Raw genomic sequence first — 23,256 nt, 5'->3', positions numbered from 1 at the left:
GACTGCAAGCGTCTCCAGACGCTAGCCGTGTCCCAATTCAACAAATGCACCCTTTGATGTGCCTATTGAAGTACCTGCCCGGTTAAAAATTTAAATAATTTCAGTGTGGTAGTATTAAAAAAGGTCATGTCTTTGTAAAAAGGTATGTATGTAATTTGTTGTGAGTTCATGCATTGTATTGGTTTTATTCTTTGAACACAGTGATGTTAATGCACGGTTCATTTTGTGCACCAGAAAAACATACATATGTCTTGAATTTGAAAAAATAATGTTTTATTTTTCAATAAAGAAGGGTTCGGTGAATATGCATATGAACTGGTGGGGTTCAGTACCTCCAACAAGGTTTAAGAACCACTAGCCATAAATATAATGGTTGACTGGTTGGTTCCAGTATTGCAGAAATTATAAATGGACTGTAAAATGAACCACAAAATTGCATAAATATTGCCTTTTATCTCTGGAAGATGACACAGCAGATTTGTTCTTTTTACTTTTGATCAGTACAATTTGCAACCTTCTTAAAATAGCTTTTAGTACAGTGTTTTTAAATGTTTAAATTCTGCATATCCTCAAAACACATTTGCGATGTAACATTTTTTCACACTTCTCCCAAGCTCTACCCAGAATCTAAACCAGGCCACACTTAACTCTCTAAACCAGCAACAGTGACTATTTTTGGTCGTTACCCAACCCCTTACCAAAATAAAGCTAAATAAATAATCAAGGACTTAATACAGAAGTGAACCAATGAGCAATAAGAAATCAGTAGGAAATTAGGACAAAACTAGGTCTCAACAATGGGTTAAAACAGAATTCCATATTTGCTTCCTGCAGACTCCCCACACTGTGTGGTATGTGGGAGTACAAGAAAAACATGACAAAACGTGGCTGATATGTGTGTCTTAATTGTTTGGACTACCTCTGGAGAGCTCCTGTGGCGTTTCTTAGGGTTTTGATAATCTGCATATAATGATGCTCCAGTGAGGTCTTTATTCTCATGCATAAAAGCAAGTGTGTCCTCCTCAAGCCCCTGGCGAAATGCACAGCTGAGATAAAACAGGATCCTTGAATTACTCTTGAGCTATGTCCATAGTTTTTTCTTCACACTTTTGAAGAATTATAGCTTTAAATATATACATCTTGCCATGGTCTTCTGTATGTTTGTCATTTACTGTTTACTGAACGGCCAACTGTAGTCTTTAGTGTCTTCCTTTACTTAGTTTGAGAAGGCTACGCTATGCACTACGTGACCATGGTACGGTTGGAGGCTCAATAAAGAGATTACTTGGCCATGAAAACAGCAGGACTCAAAACTGTTCCTCTACTCAATACCGATGAAATCTTTATTTCGCACTACCCTTTTATGGGGCTACCGAAGAAAATTAATTACTGTGAAGCATTCCTGGCTCATGTTTTGTATAGCTCCGATTGACTTTTTTCAAAACAGGAGAGAACAACTTATAACGTTACTAGACATTGCACATCACTTTGGGGAATTGGGGTGCTTTGTGCCTTTTTATCATCTAGATCTATCCGTTCTGCCACTGTGAAGGGCATGCTTAAATTTGTAGATGCATTATCCAAGGTTAAGTTGACACATGGCTTTTTGGGAGATGTTTAATATAGTGAAATAGATGCAATGTACGTGATGTAGAGGATGGCAGATTAAAATGTGCCTTGAGACCTTGAAAGGAAGTTGTTTTATTTTGCAACAAAGATACAGCAGTTTTGGGTTAAATTAGTTAAGGTATTTGGCCTTGAGGAGCTGCTAATGTGAAAAGTGTAATGCCAAACAACACGTCTGCTTTTGTTTGGTGGCCAGGTTAAACATTCAATAGCTCCAATGACATTTTCAGTGACCTTCATTTTTTTATATATATATATATATATTATATATATATATATATATATATATATATATATATATATATATATATATATATATATATATATATATTATATATATATATATATATATATATATATATATATATATATATATATATACTATATATATATAAATAAAGCTGCCACCGCATGTAAAATATATGTGGCCTGCTTTTTCATCTCTACTCCTAGTCCCAGCTGCTGGCCCCATCAGTCTAGTCACACTTTTCTGTCAGGCTGTGGTCTCCAATGGCACATCGTCTTTTTTTCCACTTGCTTAATTTCCATACATCACAGGCATGATCTATGGAGGAGCTGTGTGCGTTCCGGGCTGGGCTGTTTGCGAGTAGCTATGCATACTCGCGTTCTACGGTAAGTCTCATTTATAGCCCAGCAGGTAGGCAGAGTAATAAAGCGAAGTCAATGGGGGATTTGACCTCTGCAAATGTACCCATTATTATTTGTTGAAAATGTCTTATATCTCTTTGCGACTGCTCTGGACCACTGGGGCAGTCCAGGCCCCGTTACTCATAAAAATAAAAAATAAAATACAGAAAGACTGATAACTCAGGCCAAAGAGAGCAACCAATAGAAATGTCTTCATTGTGAGAAGGGTTAATGTATTCACATAATTGTATAGCACCTGAGGGAAGTCTATACTCCTCTCAACATTCAGGAAAAATTCTAATAATCTGTAGTAGTTTGTAGTAGTAGTTATAGTTAGTTTTTGTATATTACTTTATTATTTAAAATTCTGAATCATCACCAGGACTCCCACCATTCACTATATTCACTATATCAGCTCCATCCTCAAACAACTTCATTGGCTTCTCATAAAACAAAGATTCAACTTTAAAATTCTCCTCACTACTTTCAAAGCTATTCATAACCTTGCTCCATAATACCTCTCTGATCTTCTCCACATTGCCACTCCCTCTCACGCTCTCCACTCCTCTTCTCTCCAGCTCTCTGTTCCCTCTGCCAGTCTCTCATATTGGGGCGGTGGCGCCTACAGCTGCTCTGCTCCCACCCAACCTCTGCAACATCAACTCCCTTCCTCTCTTCAAATCATGACTCAAAACTTACCTGTTCAGACAATTCTACGCTACATACTAAATGAAGTCCCAGTAACATGAACTATTAAAATAATACAGCAATAATATGAACTGTTTCACTGATACAAGAATTGTATGCCTTTCAGGGCATGTTTGTAGAGGTTTGCGGAACTAAAAGGTTAGCTGGGTTTATACTAAACGAGCCCCAATGCATATTTTACAGATGCTTGAAAAAAGGTTAATTTGAACACTTTAGTGCAAAGAGGGTACTGCAAAAAATGTCACTACACTGCTCTCTTATCCAGTTTGTGTTAAAACACAGCTGTAAATGAGTTTGCAGTGAATCAAAATGACATAATTTGAGGGGGAAAAAGAAAAAAAATTAGCGCAGCAAAAATATTGCCAGAGCTAATCAGATATCGGTGTCTCTGGATTCTAAATAATCAGTCTTGCATCGGCTATGATCCCATTTCCATTTATCTCGTCATATGCCTTTGTATTACCCACATCACCAGTGGTTTATTTTTAATTCTAAGCTACAAAACCACTCCTCCCTTTTTGCTATAGTGCATCATCAGTGGGATTTAATAATTTCTATTAACAGACTGCCTGCCTGTCCGAGCTCCACTCCCACACACTGCCCACACCTCATTCAGCAGATTGTGTCTCTTGGATATTCACACAGCTTTAAAACCAGAGTATAATGAAAATGAGACAGAGAGAAAAGATCCCAGATTCACAGACTGTTTGCTGATACAGTGTTTAATTAATTATTCTATTAACTAAAGGTTTAGAAATCTTGGAAAAGGAGAGGGCAGAGGCTGAATACACAACCCTGAAATTAGGTTTGTTTGTTGTTCTATTGGCATTCAATTTTAATTCAAGTTTTTGTATGCTCAGAGTCTCTGTCTATTATCAAGGTACTATAGGCAGAGTAATGGTAAGGCTTTTTGTGTGTCTAGACTGGAAATGTCACAACCAAATTTCACATCACCATTTCACCGTTACAATTACTGACACAAAAAGACAATGAAATCCTCTATTCACTTTCACTCACTCTGTCTAAAATATTCTCATTGCTCATGTGAACAGCTTCAAGAAATCAAACTTTATAAATTATAAAATAGTAAATGTAATGTGACATAAACAGAGAGTGAGGACCATCTTTTTTTTACAAAATATGTACAAATATTGAAATGACTTAATCGTGGAGATTTTAGAAGCAAATTTATTATTTCGATAAATCAATCATCACAATTAACAATCAACGAAATAATCCTTACATCACAACAGACATTTGTAATTGGCAGGAGCAAGAATCACACGACAAAACAAACATTTCTATGAATACACAACTACAATATAATTGTTGTTTATGTTAGAAAAGCAATTCAAGTAAAGGATAGTAGCACAGTGAAGTCACAATCCAATTTAAACAAAATAAAGTTTGCTTTTAAAAATGTAGCAACCAGTCCACTAAACTTAAAAAGATTTATTCCATCATTATGAGTTAAACTTTGAGGCGCTAGAAATAGAGATTATGTATAAAGAAGGAAAATATGTGTTACATTTCTGCTTATAGAGGTGAATTAAATCACCTATGTTTTAAATCATCCTGTTAACACTTCATTAGACATACAGTGGGAAGAGAAATGGCTCAGTTTCCGCATTAATGTTAGCGATAATATACAAGTCCTCAAGTCTTGAAGTTTGTTCCTTTTTAATATCTTTAGCATGCTTAGCGGCATTGAAGTCTTGGCTTTCTTCCTTTTAAAATGGATGATGGCGGATCAAGGGAAGTTTTGAAACTACTTAAAATAAGCAGCTTATGCCTCTTTGTCATGCACAGTATAATCAGGGTAATTTCAGCTATATGTTATATTCTGTGGCTTGCTCAGTGTGTCAGCAGAGACTAAATAGCAGCAATACAGGCTTTAAATTTTCACCTCTATGGGATACAAAAACTATGCTAAGAGTTTTTAGATAGAAAATTGTAAACATAGCTCAAAAAAGCGACGTGATTTCTTTGTCAGCAGGAGCACTGTTATTGCATTATTGTAATTGCTGCCCCAGCTACAAGCATAAAAGGCAAAATACAATAATAAACGCTTTGGATATGTTTTGTATTGATGTTTTTTGTCTCCTACCAACATTTATTTGTAAATTCATATAATAAGCATGCATAAGTGTGTCGCATTCTGCTATAATTTCTGCTCCTTGTCAAAATGTTTTTCTCCACAGCAGCCTCAAAATAACAATGCATTTGATTGAGTGTGCAATTGAGTTGTACTTTTGCTTACATTTTTCCATGACTTCTCTGAATATGCCTTGTCTGTGCCTATGTGGATGTGTGTCAGTGTCTGCAGAAAACATAGAGAAGAGCCTGAGGCAGATGGAGCGGCAGCTGCTACAACTGGAGAGAGACCTGGAGACCTTGTCCTCCTTTGGTGACCCCAGTGACATGTTCTTCACCAAAATGACAATATCCTTTTCGCATCTGTGTGGATCTGGTAGAGCTGTAGGATTTTTAGATTTAGTCAGTTGATGGTGTCTTTCTCAACCAAAATTTGTACTGGTCAAGTAATCATTTTGTTTAGATTATAAGGATTTATATGGGACAGCAGCAGAAAAGAGAGTGAATTAGCTGAAGATTTTGTATTTTTTAATATTTAGTATCTGTAAAGCAGATTAAACTCATGATTCACAAGTTTACTCTGTCTATATAAATACATCCTTTCCTAGCACTTTCTTCTGCATAAATAGTTTTTTGCATCAACTCCCGTACAGGTGTAATCTTGTGAGTGCCACAGCAAGAAAACAATCCAATTTTCGACTACTCAGTCGGCAGGACATGTCTGTAGTTGATTTCCCCCCCCCCCCCCCCCCCCCAAGACATTTTTAGTCAACTACAGCCCACAACATTTTGGGCAGCTAACTTTAAATGATGAACATGTGAATGTATAACCTTTGAAAGTGAAGAGCTGATATGGGGAGGGGCATGGTTGGTTGTATATACATAACATATATATATATATATATATTACCTTGGGAATATTCTAGTAATGACATCTGCATGATACTTCATGGAGAACATAGTGACCAGGTACTAGTGTAACTGGAAAAATTGAATTGAAATATATATATTAAAAATAAGATACACTTTTTGCTGTGTTTTTCACAAACAACATGAAGATGATTAATGAAAAACAGATGGTTACACATATTGGGTTGTGACACTGACTGGAGCTTGTGAAAAGGCATTATAGTTTATTATGTTCATCTACACCTGTTCACATCGCCATGCACAAGTTTAAAATCTTAAACATTCAGATTAAAAGATTATGCCATTATATGAAGGCTCACAAGTAAAAGCAGAAAATGTACAATTATTTCCCAAACATATAGAAATATAAATCAATTGGTATATTAGTATTTTTATTATCAACACATCAACAGATTATATATATGATAGGATGAAATTCTGGTATTCACTTTATGCATTATGTAACTTTTCTGGTGGAGGGTCCGGCACGTTCTTGTCTCCTTGGAGATTTGATTGCTTTTGCCTGCAGAATGTTCCACAGACTTGCATTAAACTCTCTTTAACTTAACCTGGTGATGTTAACCTGCTTTTGTTTTATCATTTAATGCCATACTGTGGAAAATCCCAGGCAAAGCATTAACCTTTCCATGGAGATAAACAGGTGGCAGAGCCTCTACCAGAAAAGCTACATAGTTCACCTTTAACTTTTGGCTCATCAAATGTATTGTTTAGATATTTTTTACATCTTTAGCCTAACAGTTTTCTCTCTATTACAGCAGACAGATTGAAGCACACATCCCCACTTTTATCATTAAGCTGTGAATGTTAATTACACAATAGCACTCATATTTCACTGACACCTGTCCACTTTGATTGGCGTTGCATCATTCTTGTATCATCTTGATTTTCTCTATCTCTCTGACAGCTGAGTTTTAGTCAAGTAAAGTTTGTGTTCAATAATACAGCGTGTGCCCATAGCCCCTCGGCCCTGCCTTCATGTAGTTTTGATCAATTGCCTTGGGGCTGAGCTGCTCAAGTCTAGGCTGTTGTAGTTGCTGAAAACTTTCAACACAGAAACGTTCACTGAGAATGGACTTGACAGCTGTCTTGCAATTTTTTACTGCAGCTGGTTCTTCATCAGAAATGCCCGAGTTATAATTAAAACATTAAGTCAACATTTTAGAAAAGTAAACGAACAATACATTGGTTAGGCAAAACATTAAGAGCACCTGTTTCTTACAAATTTTTCATCAAAACTAGCAATAACTCAGAAGAAGATCAACCCACAACAAGAAAGCAACCCAGGCCATGGCAAAAAAAATTCTGAATCAAAGCTCTCCACTTCAGAACTTCATTAATGAACTTTCTAAACACAAGAATCCAAGAATAAATTTCCTCCCCAATATCTTTTTATTCAATTCCTCATAATACTTTGCCTAATTATTGTTTTAAGTTTTTTTTGTTCTTTTTGGTTTTTGGCATCAAACTTGCAAGTTGTGCTCTCCTCTAATTTGTATAATGGTATGGCCAGCTATTAAGCCTTCTTAGCAACCCTCTTCCTTATAAAGATTAGTAGAATCTGTAAAAAAAAAAAAAAAGTATTAAAATAACACAAAAAATAGATGGGTAAGATGTAGAGGGCACTAGATTAAGCGAGTGAAAAGGAGAGATTTTATTCACTATGATGCTTATCTGCTTTGATCTCTTTGGGGTCCCTCAGCCTTGACTTGTGCCTCTTTCCTCTGTCACTGCTGCGGGGGCTGTGACATGGACAGACAAGTTAATCTGGAACTCAGTCTACTGAACAACTTTTAGTTTGTTGTGAAGAGAGATATTTGTATTCTCTACCACATACGACTCAGACCTCAAATTGGCCAATCAATTGAGCCATGATCAAGGTGGACAATTGACCTGAAGTGAAGCTGTTTAAGTGCTTGTTTTTATCTGCAAAAGAAGTAATCCTTAGTCATTAACGGCAAAAGTTGGAAATATACTTTGACTTCTGACTTCTCCAATACTTTCACAGTTGTTTTTGCTAAATATCTGCTTGTGTTCAGTGGTAAACTTACATTTGTTTAAGACAAACCTTTGAACATTATTGAAAAAATAAATGTACCATGACTCAACGGCATTATAGTAATTACTACATCTGCTAGTTAACCTGCAGATGATAGGGTGGGGAGCTCGGTCACATGGGAAGAGCTTGGAGTAGAGCCGCTGCTCCTACACATTGAGAGGAACCAGTGGAGGTGGCTCGGGCATCTGCTCAGGATGCCTCCTGGACGCCTCCCTAGGGAGGTGTTCTGGGCATGTCTCACCGGGAGGAGGCCCCAGGGAAGACCCAGGACACGCTGGAGGGACTATGTCTCTCGGCTGGCCTGGGAACACCTTGGGGTCCCACCGGAGGAGCTGGAGGACGTGTCTGGGGTGAGGGAAGTCTGGGAGTCCCTGCTTAGACTGCTGCCCCCGCGACTCGGCCCCGGATAAGCGGAAGAAAATGGATGGACGGATACATCTGCTAGTGTTTAAAGGGCCAATGTCGTGCTTTTTTGATCCATGTTATAACGTTGTTTCCTCATCAAAAGCACACCTGGAGTTGTGTTTTGTTTCATTTACACATGTTTAACATACAAATCCTGCATATTTAGGCTGAGTTCTTCTGTCAAACTGAAAAGACTCTTTTCCACCTTTGTGATGTAATATGGTAATACAGGAAGTGCTCCACTGTGTTTTTGAACTCTATACGCCTTCACTAGAATAATGTGGATGATTTCAGCCCTGGAATTGCCACTGAATTAAAGGTAGTTGTTAACTTATCACTATGTGGAACAGAGCATTTTGAGCTTTGGAGATGTAGACAGACTAATAATGCAGAATTAAACATGTGTGAATGAAACAAAATACAACTCCGGGTATGTTTTGAGGAGATACCCACATGGCTTAAAGCATCAGAATCCATTTTGTGTAAAATAGGACATTAAATGTTCTTTTTTCTGAGACCTTTGCATTGCCAAATTATTTTCATAAAGTTAGCAATCATTTAACACTTTGACTTATAGAGATTTTTAATTACATATTTATTTTGCTTTGGACATTATATATTTACAGTGAAATGCCTCATAAACTCCATTTGCTAGGAGCCAGATGTGCTTCACAGATGCTGTAGGCTGCAGGGGGTTATGACAGCTAACACAGTGTAGCAACAAACCACTTATATTACCAGGTCTCCCAATGCTAACATTACAGTACACTGCTGACAAGAGGTTTCTCAAGCTTCACCTCCGCCAAGCAACAAGTAGGATTTACCATAATGCTGAAAAATACAAGAAAGTCAGATGTTACATGATGGATGTTAACCTTGACCGTGACTTCACAGCTTCAGCACGGTTGCGCGAGAGCAGTATGCCAAGCTGGTGATCATGCACAGCAACATGGAGTCGCTCTATCAAAATCTCCTGGAGTTCTTTGCCGTTGACCCCAAGAAGACCTCTGTGGAGGAGCTGTTTACGGATTTGAGCAACTTCCGTGCCATGTTTTCTGTGAGTATACAAGAGTGTGAGGGAGATGTAGTTTGGAGGTGCAAAATATTACACCGTAAGTACAAAATAACATTTACTGTTACAATCACAATACTACAATTTCAAACTCGATTTCAATAACAAGGAATAAATACCTCAAAGATAATAGACAATAGAATGCCATTTTCAACATTAAATTGTAGTACTTTCTTTTATATTACCATGTGGCCTTATGTCTGTGTAATCCCTCTGTCGTCCGGGTATATGTGCTCTTATGAAGCTATTCAGAAAAGGGTCATTTCTGTCATGTTGATGTGACTTTTTTAACATTACTAAAAAAAAGATGTATCAATTAATATTAGTAGTACTTTTGACAGTGCTCAGATAGAGACATAGTTATATCTTGATTCAGTATTATCACATTATCCTGACAGCTACAATGGGCCTTTATTCTTACTACTTCTATTATGTTCCTAGGGCAGAGCAATTAATCGAGAGATCGAAATTCAGTCATGTGTAATTGCCAATAATAAGGTTTGGGTTTTTGAATCAAGAGGTCTACATCCAATCTTCTGTTTGTAAAAGCCAGAGCAGAGTTCAGACTTTAGAGGAATAAATTTGATTAGTTTTTGTGTTAGATGGGAGAGAGTAAAAGTCTGTATTGTTTATGTTCTTGAAATCAATACTAAGCAATTTGTATTTTGTATTAAATTTTAGTCTTTTCAAAAAACAAAATCGAGATGGCTCAATATGAGGAAAAAGTTGGAACTTTTTTTTCCCCCATATCATCCAGCCTATACCGAATAGGCACTAAGAGTGTCCAGCAGCAGTAGTTTCTGGGGTAAAATTTAAATCAGTACAATACCAGTCGGAGGTTTCTGCTGTGGAGACCAACTGTGTTTAATCAGTGGGATTAGTGGCACAGGCCACTGGGTGATACAGATAATAGCAGCTAATTAGCCTTCTGAAGTTCCTACCCTGCCCCCCATTTAACATTTACCACACTAACACAAATGCATTTCATGGCATTCTTCCCTCCATAGTCATTCGGTTTGCTTTAGATTTTATTATGCTATAATGCTCTGACTGTACATTTGTTTTAGTCAAAATGGACTGGGTTGCTATCTTGTAATCAGTGGCTTTTTGGTGTTGGCATTTTGATAATATGGTTGCCATTTTAATATTAACAAGTTTATTAATTTTATCATTTTTTTCCTACCCCTTAGCATTGAACTTGCCGAAGCTATAGCAATATAGTCTTTCCTGACAGGCAAATAAACACAGTCAACCACGAGCATCCCTCTCCACCTGCCTTCAGGCTGCTCAAGAGGCAGGCCATGATCATTTTGTGGTTTAATATTTCGGAGAGTTATTCGAGTCTTCGATTTCTCTGTGGTTCTATCCTTGAGGTTAATAGCAAGTCTAACCAACTCACCTCCAGACTAGACTTGTGCGCATATGTCTGCAGTAAATGATTTCATACACTTCCCGAGAGTCTTTTTTAAAGATAATTTAAAGTCTCCCAAGAAAAGCAGTTTATATACTCTGCAAGTTGTGTTCAAGCCAATCTCTGTAGAAGCATTTCCTTGCACCAACAAGAGTTAATGACGGTGCCAGTGAAAGGTGGAGTGGCCAAGTGTTTAAAAGACTAGCATTATATGGTCAAAACTCCCTGGGTAGCTATTTACTCCCCTGTGGTAGGTCAAGGTGTAAGCTGCTTCACCTCAGCAATTCGTCCAAATGGGCTCGCCGTGCAGTGCAGACATATCCAACAGAAGCCAAGGCTGGGTCAGTCAACATGGGCACACAGTAAATCTCCCCAGCACAACCTCTGGGTCAAATCTGTGTCAGCATTTACACTGCTGTGCCAAGGCCCATGTTAATAGCCGTGTGCTGTCTCAAGGAGTGAATATAGCCATGCGTTCAATGTGTGTAACCTGTGCTTGTTTACTTGTGTGTCTATGTGATTTGATGTTGACAGTTTTTATACGGGAGAGATGCTTAGCCGTTTCATGCACAAGGACCCACACCAGCACACACATACACACGCACACATAGAGCCTGCTCAGTCACCCGTAGAAAGGAGACCCAGGGCGAGGCCGTGCATCTGACAGGAATCCAATTGAGCGTGTCTAATGGCGGACATCCAGGAGAGGAGGAGGGGGAAGCAGACCTGCAGTGATGAAGGAGAGCTGAGGGCAATTTCCTCTGAGACTAGGCAACACCACCCCCCACCACCCTCACACACACAAGCCCTCCACTCACTGCTTGTAGCCCTATATTACACTCTAAATGGATGCTTCGTCACAACATGAAATCACATGACACTTCATATTTCTGTGACCCAGTTTTCAGTTACTTTTTCTCTACATCTCAGCAGTTTGATTTGAATAAACTACCTGCTCTTAAGTACAGTTCTGGGAAATTGTAGATGGAGAAGTTTTAGAAAGGTTTGATTATATATATATATAAGTGAAATTAAGTGAAATTTATTTTCAAAAATTCAGCACTCTAAGACCAGAGCGAACAACTAGCATGCTAACGTGCACAAAATACCACAATAAATATTGACCCCAAAAAATGTTTATTCCAGCTGTCATATATGGAACGATAACTCGATATAGTAATTATCTTGACAGGCCTATTTCTAATAAAATGCAGAGAGAACACCACAGACTTATTTTGACCACAAGAGCTGCTTATACAGTGTATCTGTACTTAGGCAAGACAAATTTGGCTCAGATACAAGGGAAAAATCTAATAGTTGTTTAATTACATGAGACAATGTGCTTATAACATTCTATTAAAATATTTTTTTTATCATCAATGTAGGTATGCTTGAAAATGTGATGATACAGTTTGAAAAAGTCATAAATGCAAATGGGGGCGAAAAGAGCCTTATAGGGACTATAGAGTATGATACCCTGGAGAGCTACATTCAGCTTAACGTCAGTGTTTATTTTAACAAGCATGTGTATGGCCTTTTCCGCTCTAATTCTTTGTACCTTCTTGCTTAAATGGCTGCGCTTGTACTATTGACCGTTTATTGACTTATCATTGTTTTTCCTGGGAACTTGCCAGCAGTTAAGAGCCTAGTTTTAAATAAGATGTCATTTTGTCCCTGAAGACTTCTCCTCTGCTGTGTAACGCCATACCTCTGAAACCACCTGCTACATGGTTTTGAGCCAAACAAGAGCACGCCTGGGATGGCTTGGACAGGTGGACTATTATACCGAATTTGCCTATTTCTAGAAAAAATTTAAATGTTAATTGCATTCAGATTGGATTATTAGAATTGTTGTCCCCTTAGGAAATAGTCTGGCAATCCAATCTTTGTTTTTTCTATGTGCCAATAACTCCATACAAGCCTTTATCTTTTTGGGAGACATTTTGTGTTATCAATGTTTGCTAATTTCAATCACCACTATTACCACAAAATTATTGGGTATTGGGTATAATTTTGAGCTAATACGCACTGGAAATATTGATCAGATTTCAAATACGATATGGAATATGCAAGTTATAATGCACTATAACTTCCAGACTGACTTTTTATCTTCTATCACCTATTTAGTTAAGTGAAGTCCAACTCTGGATTTATTGTGGCCACATTTCCAGAGCTCAATATCTTTGCCACCTATTTTGTTCATGACACAATATTATTCCACCTGATGTGAGACCTATATTTAATGCTCATTATTTGTTTCATAAATGCCACAAGGTCTTTACATTTTGCAAGCTACATGGGAGAAAATGACTGTAATTGCCTTGTGTACCAGAGTGGTTTAGATGATAAGAAGGAGGGGTCATTAGTTTGATGGATGCATTTCATCCTGTGTCTGTGTATCGATCTCGATGTCAGTCACGTAAACACTCTATTAAATCACATGCAGTCTGTCTGGCTCCTGTTATTGAGCAGTTGACACTATTGTATGAGTTTAACAGCACTTTGGCACTCAGATTATAAAGCCAGTTTCGCAAAGGATGACATAGTAGATACATATCCCTCTGCCCACACAGCAAGCCTCCATGAAAAACAATACTCTACATACAATGATGAATGATTGCAAATTTGATTGAGGCTGACCGCCAGCTTTTTAATATAAGCATTGGCTGCTTTGTCTTTATCATTCGTGCCAAATGCATTTTACTACAATGTAGACGAATGGAAATCTGTCACCGCCCATTTGTAAGATGTAAATCTAGTAACATGGTAATATGAAAAAGCACACTTGCATCAGCACAAAATCCAAGAGGTATTTATACACACATGCCAATGGAGTACTGTGTATTTTACATGAAGAAGCACATTTAGTTGCATATACAAATGATAGTATTTTCATAGTTTGAGGTAAACTTTCCTGCTGTGTTAAGGTTTTGTACTATGTGTTGGTTTGATGAGTTAGAGGAATTTTGAAAGGCATGCAAAATATTATTAATACCTTTGGCTAATGCCCTGTGTGGCAGTTGATTGTCTTGGAAATGGATAAAAACACTGCAAGTAAAAAGGCACGGCAGACGACACTGCTTACCCTGATAAACTATGCCAAAACAATATTTCATGCCAAGTTTATTCCCCAGGCATGCAAAAGTAATACAAGGTACTAATTCAATATTAAAACTAGTATTTAAACTAAATACTCAACTGAACTGGTACCACACTGCAACAAAAATATGTGAAGACAAAGTTGGCCCTTTTTAGATCTTTGTATCAAAACGATTACTAGAGCATAAGGTAATATTAAGGAAACTACTGGGTTTGTGTTGAAAATTACCAAAGTATCTAAATCAAGTTTTAACATTTTAGTATTGTGACTAGTTGACACTAATTTGCAGGCAAAGTACAAACAGTGTGATTAATAGCTGCGTATAATGATATCAACTCATTTTCAAACCAAACAAATTTCTCCAACTTCCAAAACACCAGATGCAGACTTCTATAGTCTGACAATTGCCAATGACTTTGACAGACTTGTGCAATTAACCTCCATTAGCAATGTGTCATGTTTTCCCTTTCTTCTGTGTGTTTCTTTGCCTTACTATCTGTTCTATTACCCCCAACACAGCAAGCACTGAAAGAGAACTTGAAACAGAGAGAATTTGAGGAAAAGCAGAAGAGGGCACAAGCTGCAAAGGAGAAAGCTGAACGTGAGAAACAAGAGAGACAACAAAAGAAGAGGAGGCTGCTAGAAGTCAACGCAGGTAAAGGCTATCTGTATTGTTTTTCTAGCCCTGTACAGTGTATGAGTCTGGATAGTATATCAATCTTTAAATAGTAATTGAAGACAGATCCAAATTTGAGCAGAATAAAAATAGTATATAGCAAAATCCACTTTTGACTACAATAGTGACATAATTGTTAAGATTAAGTTTTGTAAGGCCGGTTCAGAGATCAACCTGTAAGCCAAGACAAGACAAGTTTATTTGTAGCACAATTGTAAAGTAATTAAAAGTGCTTTTCGAAATAAGAAAGACATTAAAATCACTATACAAACAGATCAAAACATACATAATCATTATAAAAGCATTAGCATTAAAAGAGAAGAGTGCAGAATAAAAACCTTTGAGTCATATGCATAGCCAAACAACTATTTTGAGCCTGGATTTAAACGTTGCCAAAGTATAGGCCTGTCACATCTTCAGGAAGACTGTTCTAGGTTTTAGCTGCATAAAACTGAAACGCTGATTCCCCATGTTTAGTCCTGACTCTGGGCACCTGGGCAGAAGGCCGGGCCCTGAGGTCCTCAAATTGGAAGATGGTTCATATGGCACTAACATTTGGGAGATGTACTTTAGTGCTAGGCCATAGAAAGATTTGTACACAAGCAGAGCTGCTTTAAAGTCTATTCTCTAAGCCACAGGAAGCCAGTGCAGAGACCTGAGCACAGGACTTATGTGCTTGTACTTCCTGGTTTTAGTCTGGACCCAAGCAGCGTTCTGGGTGTACTGCAGCTGTCTTAAAGCTCCCTGTATATATCATTAATTTGGCTGAATATACGACTGCTGTGCTCTGTATTTTAAAAGATAAACATAATTAATTGAAGTACATAACAATATACAAAGACTATTGCCATTATATCTAAGCAAGTCTATTCTCATTTGGGTGGTAAAATATTATTCTGAAGCGCAATATTGACCTTGACCTTTGTCCAGCCTGACCTCTGAGGGGTCAGAGCAGAAAGGCACTGGTCTGAGTTTCATTTCTACTGCTGGGATCTTAACACTGAAAGGCTGCTTGGTTTAATGGCCTAGCTTATCTGAACAGCCCATCCTCAGACTTGGGTCAAATGAATGTAACTCTAGATTACAAGCCTTGTTTGTTTGGTAATACACAAATTTTGTTTTTGTTTGCAGTTGCAGCATTTTACAGTGGTTGAAGTTTAAACATATTGACATGGCAAGGTTCAGTACTCAGTACTGGTTCTCAGTGATAAGGATTTATTTACCTTCACCTGTTCAGACAATGTTCATATATACCTTATGCTAGCATCTGGATACAAAACAGTTCCTTTCAGTAGCTGTTTTGTTTCTTTCTTTTTACCGTAGCTGCTGCCAGAAAGTTGTTCAACAGTGCTGCCTCCAGGCCAGTGTCTATTGCCAAGGCTAAAGCTGGCAGAGTGGTTGGTCCTGGCTGTCCCAGTCATGCACCAACATCAGGCTAACAGCTCCATGCCAACCTCTGTAGCACCAGTGTGCACAGTCAAGTGCATTTAGAGCAACCCACTATATTCAGGCCAGAGCACTGCTGTGGTCCTGCCATCTGCTCCAACTAACTCACGGTTGTCTTGGGAGTGCTAAGTGCTACTGTTTAAGGTAGCTTTGACCACGGCCCAGATGTTTGAGTACCAGCTATATTGAAATAGACAGGGATTTGTTTTGGCATTGTATATTTCACACATGCATTTGAATATACATTTGCATTCACAGAGATTATTGGGATGAAAGGAATATGTGATAGAGATTTTGCCAAGTGCTGCCAACTCAAGATAAGATTTAGTCCTTCTCTCTTCCTCTCTGTCAAGCAGTCTATTTATTAACTAAAAAGCTTCCGCTTTGTTTGTTATGGAGGATTGTCCTCGATGGAGATTCCCTATGTAAGATTCTTATTATCCATCAATTCCATAAAAAGCCCCAGAGAGCCTACTCATATGGACCAATACCTGCTGTTTGACTCACACCCTCCACTGCAGCACAAACTCGGAGTGATCCGGACACTACACCACAGAGCTCAAGTGGTGCCTACAAACACAGAGGGAAAAGTAAAGGAGGAGCAACATGTGGAGAAAGCCCTCTCTGCTTGTGGATATCCAAAATGGGCCTTCAATAGATCTAAGAGAGCTAAAAAACAGGACAACAGGGAATCTGAACCTAGAAGGAGAGGTGTTACCATCCCTTACACTGCGGGTGCTGAAAAACTTCAGAGAATCTTCAGACAGTATGAGATTCCTGTCTTTTTCAAACCCACAAACACTTTAAGGCAAAAATTGGTTCACCCTAAGGACAAAACTCCGAGCCATAAACAAAGTAATGTAGTCTACTCCATTCAGTGTAGTGAAGAGTGCAGTGAGCGTTACATTGGAGAAACTAAACAGCTGCTCCATAAGAGAATGTACCAACACCAGCGGGAGAGTTCCTCTGGACCCCAGTCCGCCGTGCATCTCCATCTTAAAGCCACTAACCACTCCTTTGAAGATAGTGAAGTTCAGATCTTAGCCAGAGAAAAGAAATGGTTTGAGAGAGGAGTTAATGAAGCTATTTTTGTTAGGAAAGAGAATCCTTCCTTAAACAGAAATGGGGGCCTGAGACATAATCTCTCCCCCATCTACAACTCCATCTTCAGACCCAGAACAATGAGAACAATAGCAGGGTCGTTAAGGGCTGAATAGGGTAGTTTCAGCTGAAACTGGAGACAATAGCTGTTTACAGTTTCAGTGTAGTTAGCCCCTCCCTTCAGTTAGATTTAAAAGGCAGTGGCCACCAGCAATCTGACCAGAACTGAAGAAAGCGGCTTGGATGAGCACCAAAACGTCTTCACTCCTACAAGGTTTGTCCAGTTGACAGATTTAACTTTGTTGTTTGCTATGCACTTAGTTTGGTTTTAGATGTTGTCTAATTGTGTATTCTTGGATTGTAAGAGCAGCCTTGTTTTCCTCTCATTTGCCTGCCTTTTGCCTGCTTCATCGTGGGCCTCTCACAACACAAGCACAGTGTGCTGTTTGCTCTGGCAGAGAGAGAGAGAGAAGGCATCAGCTTGCATGCATTTGCATAGAGCCCTATGAGATTGAAATTCAGATTGAATAGGTGTTTTTTCCTCCTCCTCTAGCTGTGCCTGGATTGTGTATGACAAATCTGTTGCATTAACTCCCAGGGTAGGCCAAGAGTGTGAATGTTTGTGGAGCGACAAATTACACATCAGAGCTTTATTTAACATTCCCTACATGGCTACAAGCAATGAACTATTAAGACGTCAAATAAAAGAACCGCCAGATCTGCAGCGCTGCATGCGCAAATGTAAAACCACAGATGGGTCATCTGAGGGAGAAAAATGAAACCTATACTTTACTGTTCCCAATGACTTTTTTTTTTTTTTTTTTTTTTTTTGAAAAATGCAATTTTGCTCTGAATAATTTTGAGTCAACAAGTAATGTTTTTTGTGAATACATTTGTTGCGGTGGAAGTTCAGTTATATTCTTTCATTTTTTTTGTACACATTTCTCCTTTATTTCAATGTGCATGCCAGGAAAATACAAATCTCCCATCTGGCTTTTACTAAAGCCACTACAACAACACTATATGAAGCCATATGAAACTAGAGATATGTTAAGACTCTGGTGTGTTATTAATAAAATTTACAAGCAGTTCAATATCAAAAGATGAAGTTTAAATGTGTCAACTGGACAAATCCATTCCAGTTTATTTCAAACCTACAAACACTTTAAACTGGTTCACCCAAAGGACAAAAACCCGGGCCATAAACAAAGTTATATAGTCTACTCCATTCAGAGTAGTGAAGAGTGCAGTGAGCGTTATATTGGAGAAACTAAACAGTTACTCCATAAGAGGATGTACCAACACTGGCGCGAGAGCTCCTCCGGACCCCAGTCCGCCATACATCTGCATCTCAAAGCCACTAACCACTTCTTTGAAGGTACAGATCTTAGCCAAAGAAAAGAAATGGTTTGAGAGGGGATTTAAAGAAGCTATTTTTGTTAGGAAAGAAAAGAAAAGAAATTGTTCCTTAAACAGGAATGGGGGCCTGAGACATAATCTCTCACAGATCTATGATTCCATCCTCAGACCCAAAGCAAACAAAAAGAAACAAAAGAGAACAACAGGAAGGCCATTCAAGGTTGAATAGGGTCATTAAGTTTGAAACTGGAGACAATAGCTGTTTACAGTTTCACTGTAGTTAGCCCCTCCCTTCAGATAGATATAAGGCAGTGTCCACCAACAATCTGACCAGAACTGAAGAAGGGGCTTGGATGAATAGCGAAACGTCTTTACTCCTACAACAAGTAGTCCAGTTGACAGATTTAAACTTCATCCTTTGCTATGGATCAGACTTGGACGACTGAGGGATTACACAGGCATGCACTTCAATACTAAACATCATCAAGAGCTATTTATTCATTTACTTGCTTAGTTAAGTTGTTTTCTATCCATTACATGCTAAAATACTGCAGTAAATCTCCATTTGAAATGTTCCACATGTTATCCAATTAGAAGCTATTTCAGACTTTTTCTGAGGTGCAGGTGGTTGTTCATTAAGCCATTAAATGTACCAATTATCTGATTTTTATGCTAGCCGTGTAGCAGTGTCGGCTGATCATTGCTGACATACACGATTGTTTATTAGCAATCCGCACTGCACGTCAGCAGTTGTACATCTTTATTTTCCCTCCTCTGAATTGCCTGTCCACTTGCAGCTCCAATTGCCACAAGAACAGAGGCTATTCAATAGAGGAAGGACTCTGACTTGGCTTCATTGCACCATTTGCTTTCTAAGTGACCAGGGAAACACAGTGGTCTTCCGGGCCTGCATTGTGTCCAGGCATGTAATTTAGTCTCCTTGGCTTTTTCATCCTGGCCCAATTGACCCTGTTTCTTGCATTGCACTGGCACGATCCTGCTGCTTCACACTCCTACAACTGGCCGGGTCATTGTCCTGATGATAAGTGCCACATCCTGTTGAGTGAAGAGGCTGGGGACATTAGGCTGGCTCTGAACAGAAGGGGAGACATTGACTCAGAGACAACCTGCATGGCCAGACAATGGAAAAAGCCAGTTTGAACAAGCTTTGATTAAATAGATGGTGATTGAAGTCTTGCTGCAGACAGGGGGATAACTATAGTTGTTTCCCTGGAGGTGGCTGCTCAGCACGCCTTCTTGATTCAACTCCTTAAGCTGATTCTTTTGGTGTCTCAGAGCAAACACATATCTGCTTACTGCCTTTGTTTTGTTTTTGTTTTTTCTCACGCTGATCTTATTTAAAAGGCAAGTTTATTTGTATAGCACAATTGGTACACAAAGGAATTCAAAGTGCTTTTACAGACTAATAAAGACATTAAAATCACAATACAAACAAATCAAAACATAAATAATCATCATAAAATTAACATTAAAAGAAGCGTGCAGAATAAAAAACTTTTTAGGTTCAAGTGCCTTTTTGAAGCTAATAATTTTGGAAAAGTCAAACATTTCTTGACACCAAATTCATCTCTTAATACCAGAGCAATCATTTGTATAATTGTATTTTTAAAATGGTTATCCAGTTGAGATTTTCAGAACCATGGACAGTGACTATTTCAGCATTGAATTCCCTCACTCCAGGCTTCTCTAAAGCTTCTATTTGTTTCTGTTGTCTTTATCATTTCCAAAGTGAACCATCTCAGATGGGTACAGTTTGTTTGTTTTACAGAAAATTACACATTTTTGTTTTACTTTATTTAACAAATCTAGATTTGAGTTGTGAAACTTTGATACTTGTACCAATGTTCAACTGGCCCTTGAAAATTTACTTGACCTGCAGTCAGAGGAGTCAATATATACCACCAGACCAGTGAGAACCTTTCCAAAAACTGATGACCAGTGTGCCACAATTATTTGATAAAGGATCAATCTGGATACATCTGTTATCTGGTAAAATCTCTTTTGTTTACATTTTCATAATGCAGTCTGTTTCCTATCATTCTGGCATAAGAAATAACAATTTAAATAGCATTTGTTCTTTTGGTCTTGTCTCCCGTTGTCTCCTTCTTATTCTCAAAAAGCTAGGGATATAAAAATGAATTCACATACTTCTATATTCTTGAAATAGACATGCTGCTTGCTTTGTGAGTTTTGTTTTTTGGGCAGAATAACATAGCTTTGCAACTGCACACCTGTCACAAGAGCTCTGGTCCCAGCTCAGTGGAAATGGCAGGCGAATTGTGCACATCAAAGCACCAATCAGTACCTTTCTAGTGCCAGAGCTGGTCCCCCGCTCCTCACTGTCCTATTCCTTTTTACCAGCCTTTTTTGTTCACACGCCACATCCTCTTGTGCACAACCTTAACGTGAGCTGAATGACTGCCTTAAAACCATTTCACAGTTAGTAGCTTGACTAATACTACTCTGCCATGTGTTCTGCCTCCATTACCGTCTATGTGACATGTCTGTGATCTCCCTATAAGTTGTGGGAGGTGTTTTTAGTGTTAGCCTGTCACGAACGCACCTTGTGTCTACAGAATGTACAAAGACTTTCATTCGTGTCCTGTCTGCATCACTGATGATTGATGAGTAAAACTGGACTGTTTGGGTGCATACATATTCCTAAGGCAGAAGGGTAGGCCAGATCTAGGGAGGGAAACCAAAACCTAACCTGTAAATATGTAGCCATCTTCAATCACACTCACTATACATACAATTATAAGAACAGAACATTTGAAGCTAGATGTTAAAAGTTAAACCAATAACCCCTCAATATAAAAATAGGATTTGGTTATACATGGTAAAATATTTGGCCGTCAAACAACCAACTGGGCGTTGAGACCTCTCCTATATGAGCAGGCAGTGTATTCCACCTCTGATCTGCTAGATAAGCAAAAGAGAGTTGTCCAAAAACATATTACATTATTTTCAAAGCAAGTTGAGTTATATTAAGCAGCTCCCTCGTTTACTAGTCAGAATCAGAAATTAAGAAAGGAAAACTCAATTGCAAAGTCGTTACACATTTATAATAGTCTGTGGTAGGACAATTATTTTGGCATTATGTATTCATTGACTTACATTATCTGAAATATTGGTGTATATGTTATGAAATGTGCATTCTAGTTGGGAGGCACCTTGTCTGTGTGGCTGGTGATTGATGTGCAAATTTGGACTGTTTTTGCTCACATACATTCCTGGGGCGGTGTGAAATGTGGGGGATGTTTCATTTTTTTCCATTCTCTCTAAGTTCTCGTTGGTTTCCGTCAAACGCAATAGCATGTGTGAAGGCATACACGTGGATTGATCTCTATTCTGGGCACTATCTGTATTTTTGTATGTGTGTGTTGTTTGAGGGAGTGTAAAGCCCTCCATTCTGTGATGAATTGCCATGGCGCTGATGACAAATTTGGACGTCAAGAATCGCTGGTTTGCCTCAGAAATTTGTGCCGCCTTTCCGCTCGGCGTAATGATGAAGAACTAGGCACATATCAGCCAGAGGAGAGGTTTGCAGCTGTTGAGAATCAGAATCATAGCCAAAGCACACGACAGAGCAACATGGCGAGAGCAGGAAATGGGCCATGGTATATACCCACTCTTTGTAGTCGTCACATGTTGGCTTGAGATATTGAAGCAACCATCCCCGTCTACACTAGGGATCCAGTGTCCCCAATATAGCAGCTTCAGTGGGGTACTGTGGGAAGGAGGGGGTGGAAGCAGAGACCACAAACTGTGCTAGTACAAGTTAGAAATCAGTAAAAGCTTGCTGAACAAAGTTTCCAGGTAGATATCCTAATAATGACTGGGAATAGATTTGAGAGACAAGTTATCTGTCTCCAAGACCACATGAGCAAACTGCTACATACAGTGCACTCATTTTCAACAGAGAATGTTATTTATAATTTCACCATGGGTTTTACTTCCAACTAAGATGAAGACCTCATAGCATCAATACCTGCTGTTTTAGTGTCAACTTTGGGTATTGACAGCCCTACTTCTAGTGTATATTGAGTACATTCAGACTTAGCAGTGATTTCACATCAAATACCCTTTTTGAAACAAACCTCTTTAACTACACCTGGGACAGGCAAAATGCATAGGTTAATTATGCAGTATGGCATAGCAAATAAGCTCAAATAATTAAAAAAAACTTTCGGTCAAGTTAAATCAAATTTATGGTATTTATAAACCACATTTAAAAACAACCACAGCTTCCCAAAGTGCTGTACAAAGGCAACATAAAGTGCAATCTTATAAAACAAAAATGCAAAAACACAAGAAACAATACAACATATAACAGCTCCCTTGAATGGCTGCAAATAATCAATGCATTGTGAAAATGAACACGGAAAGAAAAATCAAAAAGTAAGTTTCCTACTTTTTACCCATGCTGGCAAAAATAACTTGGGACACATGTCAAACTTGATCAGAACTAAACAAATCACCAAACATCACAATGCTTTTTAAACCCAGCAGCATACAGCTTTATGGTATACAGTACAACAATGCTTTTTTTGGTGTACTTGACATCACAACACAATTTAAATCATAAAGAAATGAAATGCCG

At 38.4% G+C, this 23,256-nt stretch overlaps 1 protein-coding gene across 1 annotated transcript in view; it reads left to right on the top strand.

The window, feature by feature from the left end:
- LOC117388003 (protein diaphanous homolog 3-like) overlaps positions 1-23,256 on the top strand; it is a 182,279-nt gene that overhangs the window by 77,841 nt on the left and 81,182 nt on the right. Inside the window, 3 exon segments of the mRNA XM_055229379.1 lie at positions 5,300-5,425; positions 9,361-9,524; positions 14,570-14,705. Coding sequence (XP_055085354.1) covers positions 5,300-5,425; positions 9,361-9,524; positions 14,570-14,705 — 426 coding nt within the window.

The sequence above is a fragment of the Periophthalmus magnuspinnatus genome, chromosome 3 (assembly GCF_009829125.3).
Source record: "Periophthalmus magnuspinnatus isolate fPerMag1 chromosome 3, fPerMag1.2.pri, whole genome shotgun sequence".
Classification (NCBI taxonomy): Eukaryota; Metazoa; Chordata; class Actinopteri; order Gobiiformes; family Gobiidae; genus Periophthalmus; species Periophthalmus magnuspinnatus.
This window is presented reverse-complemented; position numbering and strand designations above follow the sequence as displayed.